The 5355-nt window shown below is 45.6% G+C and overlaps 1 protein-coding gene across 2 annotated transcripts in view; it reads right to left on the minus strand.

The window, feature by feature from the left end:
* The window catches only part of CDAN1 (codanin 1), a 12633-nt gene that overhangs the window by 3741 nt on the left and 3537 nt on the right, over positions 1 to 5355 (minus strand). For both annotated transcript variants that reach the window (XM_069105848.1, XM_069105847.1), the window contains exons 9-20: positions 4817 to 4906; positions 4165 to 4240; positions 3562 to 3773; positions 3186 to 3306; positions 2889 to 3035; positions 2509 to 2675; positions 2113 to 2200; positions 1819 to 1905; positions 1401 to 1455; positions 1024 to 1157; positions 812 to 915; positions 539 to 703 (exon numbers count right to left, since the gene is read on the minus strand). In XM_069105848.1, the coding sequence (XP_068961949.1) occupies positions 539 to 703; positions 812 to 915; positions 1024 to 1157; positions 1401 to 1455; positions 1819 to 1905; positions 2113 to 2200; positions 2509 to 2675; positions 2889 to 3035; positions 3186 to 3306; positions 3562 to 3773; positions 4165 to 4240; positions 4817 to 4906 (1446 nt within the window). The remainder of the gene's footprint in view (positions 1 to 538; positions 704 to 811; positions 916 to 1023; positions 1158 to 1400; positions 1456 to 1818; positions 1906 to 2112; positions 2201 to 2508; positions 2676 to 2888; positions 3036 to 3185; positions 3307 to 3561; positions 3774 to 4164; positions 4241 to 4816; positions 4907 to 5355) is intronic.

Below are 5355 nucleotides of genomic sequence, written 5' to 3' on the forward strand. Positions count from 1 at the left end.
GTGTGTGTGTGTGTGTGTGTGTGTGTGTGTGTGTGTGTGTGTGTGTGTGGTCAATGCAGTGACATCTATTTGGTAATTCACAGTCCCAGGTGGCTGCTGTGCCTCTGATACAAGTTACATTTGAGTTAAAATGCAGCAATGATTCACTTTAAAAAGTTCTGTGTGTAAGGGGAGGTGGGTAAGGATTACTGGGACTAGGGAGAAAAAAAAAACCTCACCAAGGAAATGAAGAAAAAAGTGTGAAGGAAGCTAGTCTATATAATAAAAGGAAAGCTCCCCAGAGAAGAAAAATGGGCTCCTTCCTATGCCCTCCCGCCTCTAGGAACAAGTCCTTAGGTAAGTGTCCTTGTGCTGAGCCTAAAGTTCTTCCACATCACTCCTCACTATGCCCTCCTCTTTCATGTCCCTGCTTAGATTTTTTCCTCAAGGCAAATTCTGACCTTCATGGTATGAGCTGAGGTACCAGGAATGGGACACAAGGTAAGGGATAAGGGAGAAAGAAGGAAAAAGAGAGAGAGTTCAGAGTCTTGATTCTTACTCTCGCCCTTGGGTCAAGGCTTGTGTCCCCTCTGGGCAGATCTTGTCACATAATGCCTCCAAGAGCTGGGCTGGGGCTCCCCCTTCCTGTTCCTGTCCCTGCTCCCCAAGTTGCTCCTGCAGAAGTGATTCTGCTTGTCGTACTAGGTCTGCCACAAATGTTGCCCTATATTGGGAAGTTTAGTCAGAAAATGTTTCATAAGTTAACTACCCTCCCACCCCCTTCACTGTAGTATAAAGAGGGGATGGGGGAGATAAGGCTTAGGCCTCTCACTTAATGTGTTTGATGCAATTGGATCCAATTCTCTCTGCAACAAATTCTACAGTCCTTCGAAGAGAAGGTGGTTGGTTGTGGAAGAAGGCTTGGGTTAGCTCTGCCTATGTGAGAGTAAACAAGATCAAAGGGAACCTAAGGTCAGGTCAACTGGTTTCTTATTTTTTCCCCATCCTTTTAGTGATCTCTACTAGTCATACTCTATACCTTACCTGTAGCCCTTGGGATGTTCTGGGGGCCTGAGGTCCTAGGGCAGTAGTGGAGGTTGGGGTAATTTTCCTCACAAAGCCCCCGCTCCGTCCACTGCTACCAGATACCCAGGAAGCAAGCAGCTTTCGTAGTTCTCCTGGAGTAAGGAAAAGGCTCCTGTCATCCAAGAAGCACCTTCTCTTCTAGATTATGGAAAGTCCTGAGATGTGGAGCTCATCATTTCCTCAAGTAACAAGTAAACTCAGGATATTGAGTACTTGAGGGAAACTAGAATGCCATCACCTTAGGTGGTCAAAAAACTGCAGAGAGGTGGAGGGCTATAGCCAATTCGTCACACTGATCACCAGGATTTTGGCCTGTAAGAGGGTCAGATGCTTACCAATGAAAGGGCAGCAGGTATATAGAAGTTGCTGATCCACGACAGGCATTGTGTCCTTGGAGAAGGGAAAATGAGATGCAGGTCATGTAGTCAAACATTTAACAAATGAGGAAACTGACTTGCTTAAGGTCACAGAAAATGGCAGAGGTGGGATCTGAAAACAGGTCTTCTGACTCCAGAATTAATGCTCTGCACACACACACACACACACACGCACGCACACACAGAGTGAATGGTGAGAGCCCTGTGTGGTAGGAAGTTCAATTATCAGTCATTTATATTTTGCAGATAAGGAAACTGAAGCTCAGAAAGGTTATGACTGGTCCTGAGTCACACAATTAAGTAATTGGCAGGACTAGGACTTGGATCCAACTCCAGTCCTGGGTTCTTTCACTAGGTAAGAGGCCCCATCACTCACCAGACCCTGCACCAAAGCCACTGTGGCTCCTTTGGCATCTGGTTGGCCTTCTGCCAAAAAGAACAAGTCTTCTGGAACTGTAGGGATCTGGGAAGAGGTCAGGGCAGAGACAATCAGTTCTTCAGAAGATTATCATTAATTTCAACTTCACAGTAGCTCTCAGTAAGACGAGGATATCCCCCCACTCCCTTTAAGACTTAGACTCCTTGTCCCAACTGTGCTCAAAACCCCCAGCACACTCCTTTCCCAATACCGAGTTACATCATGCTCCCATCTGTGGCCTTTGGCTCCAACCTGGAAAAGCCATCCCAGCATTGCAAGGAGCAGCAGTTTGTTCAAGAAACACATTCTTCTTTTACTCTCTTCTGATAGGATCAGGCTCCTGGGAGCAATTAGATGGTGTGAATGAAACTTGTGAAAAAGAGACAGGACGAATATGGATGGGGAACATTACTAAAGGGATCAATGGGTTGCAGACTACCACCCTGCTGGATGAGCAAATATAGACACTTTTTTCCAGTGATCATATATGTCCTCTTTTTCAGTTGGCAGCTGACACGTGTTGTAGCCAGGTAATGGAGACAAAGAATCCATGCTAACCCAGCTACTTAACCCTCTTTAAAAACTAGTCAGGGAATCGTGACGCAAGTTCTATTCCAAGACCTCTTGTTCTGTGCCCTGCCTGCTCACCGGTACAACTGCAGTAGGAGAGAGAAGACACTCTGGTAATAGTCCAGTAAGGGAGCAATATGGTCAACAAAGGAGAGGAACTCCACCAACCAGGGCACAGTGAGCACAGCCTGGTGATTCTGTAACCCATGCTGCAGCAGAGTCAGCACATCCAGCACAGGAGGCACCTGCAGGGGGAGGGAAGGAGAGGAGGCGCAGAACGTACATCATCATCATCAGGTGAGGAGCTACGGGCAAAATGAAAGGTAGTCATTACTGGAGCAAGGGAGCAAGCTCCAATTGTTCCTCACTATCTCCCTAGCCGAATGACAGCCTCAGGTAACTTGTTCATCTCAGACCCTTTACTCAATGCCCATCCCATCAGGCCCCTCCTGGTTTACCTGGTTCCTAAGGGCCAGCGCCGAGTCTTGTAACTCACGAGTTGGGGGGGGCTCAGGGCTACGGTAAGGAAGAAAAGCCACAAAGCCCAGGAACTTGGCCAGAAGTCGGAGACTCAGCAACACTGAGGCAAACTGCCTCCTTTCATCCTATAGGAGATCAAGAGGAATGATCAAGATAAGTATCCTGTATGAACCTCAAGTTTACAATCAACTTAAGTCCTGTTGGTAAAATCATCCTCTACCTAAAGTCGGAATACCTTTTCCACCTCTCCCCTCCCCATTCCTAGTCTTTTCTACCTGTCGGTCCACATCAGACTCCCCATCCTCCTCACTGGGTTCGTACTGGGGTAGGGTAAGTTCATTAAGCTCTCGGATCTTCAAACTCAGACTGTCCATAAGGTGCTGGTTAAACTGAAAACTAGGAAGGAAGAAAGATAACACGATACTGAGGAGAATTATGCGAAAGCAAGAATGCTCCAGAGGTAAAGTGAACCTCTATGTCTTTGGGGATAAGGAAGGAGAAGACAAGAGACTGGAACTTTAATCCCAGAGTGTTAAAAGCTACAAACACTGTATTTTATATAAGAAAGAGAATGGAAAATATCTGCTCTATACACCAGTTACAATTTTCTGGACTTTGTTGTTGGTAGGCAATTTCCCCCTAGACACTCACCTGCTGGCACTTAAGATGAAGTCACGGAAAAAGCCTTGCCAACCAGGAAAGGTAGGTGGTGGACAGGGTCCACTACTACTCTGAGGAGCCACCAGTCGTTCCTGCAGCCGTCGAAGTCGCCCCAGCTTGTCAGCTCCTAGCATGCTTAATACATCCGGGTCAGGGGCCTCACCCAAAGCCATTCCTCTGGTACCTGAAGGGCTCTGACACATCTGGGACAAGAAGAAAATACAGAATAAATTAGAAGCAGAAAGGTTCATTTACTGGGAGAAACAGGGATCTAGGAAATCAGGGTAATGAAGAGGCTTCAGCATGGTAGGATTTAGAGAAAATCCACAATGTTGGTCAATGTGGAATGAATAACTAGCTCTAAGGCTGCTCCAACCTCCCAATTAACAAGGCAGGGAGTAGGGTCACTTCTCTCATTTAAGCTTATCTTTAGATATGGTACCCCAGCTTCTAGACTGAGATTTCCCCAGAACCCACCACCCCTACCTAACTTTCCTAAAATTGCAGCTATTCCCTGGATTACCTCAACCCCCTTTTCTGTCTCCTGACTGATATGCCCCCAGGCCTAGGGGTCAGTAGTAATGTGGGCATCACCTGAAGAAGCTGTTTCTGAAAAAGTCGAACAAAATGGCTGTGGCTGGAGGCTGCAGAGAGTTGACTCATCATGGATCTACAGAGCGATCAAAAGAAGGGTAGAGTATGAAAAGAAGCAGGGAAAGTCCAAGTAGGGAAGAGAAAATAAAATGCCTGTCTGCATGTGTGTCCTTTATTGGGAGCCTTTATGTTGGTCTCAATAAAAAATATAAAGATGAGAAACTGTCCATAAGGAGACAAGATTATACAAGATGTTAGCAAAGTTTAAACCATGCAACCAGGAGCTCAGCCCTTTCAATCTTTACCATTAAAAGCTATGATAATGAGTTAATCATCTGCCAGTAAGGAAGGAGAAACTCAGAGAAGCTAACTGAAGAATCCTGACCCAGGTAATTAGGGCTCCTCTGAACCTGCACAAACATAGGAACAAGGGTTAAACTAAACCTGCTTGAGCTACCTCTGAGTAGATGAATTCAAGAGTCAATAAGAATTGGGGAAATAGTAGGAAGGGGCAAAGGAATGAACAGTTTTGTCAAAAATCTAAAGTCTGTCACTCCCCATCACCTTCCAATCCAGCTGCAGTAAGACTATTGGGCTGTTTCTTTGCTGGGGGGGCAAGGAAGAAAAAAGCACCCTATGTAAGGGTACCTACCTGATCCTGTTGCCTAAGCCTTTCTCAAAATCCCATCCAGGCTCCTCATGCCGATCTTCCCATTCCCGGAGTACCTCATAAAATACATCCCTAACAAGAGAGACAACAGAATGCCTGGGTAATCAGGGCTACGAAACCACGCCCTGTGACAATTCACCCATCTTTGGTTACCAGCACTGCCAGAAAAGGTGGACATAGAAATTTGTTATTTTAATCCAAATGAGGTTCACTAACTACTCTAAACATGATGATGGTTTTGTTCATCCAAGGGGTTAGTTATTACCCAGTCATTCACAAAGCATGTAAATATAGATTTTTAGATATACTGTAAAAGACCTATGCAGATTCATCCATTCATCTTCTCAGCCCATGGGGAGGGTAGGTAGTTCAGTGAACAGAGCACTGGCTCTAGAGTCAGGAGGACCTGAGTTAAAATCTGACCTCAGACACTTAACACAAAAACTAGCCGTGTGACCTTGGGCAAGTCACTTAACCCCAACTGCCCTCCAAAAAGCAAAAAAAAAAAAAAAAAAAAAAAA

The sequence above is a fragment of the Petaurus breviceps genome, unplaced genomic scaffold (genome assembly GCF_028583685.1).
Source record: "Petaurus breviceps papuanus isolate PSGF00001 unplaced genomic scaffold, PetGlider_PUasm1.0 77, whole genome shotgun sequence".
NCBI lineage: Eukaryota > Metazoa > Chordata > Mammalia > Diprotodontia > Petauridae > Petaurus > Petaurus breviceps.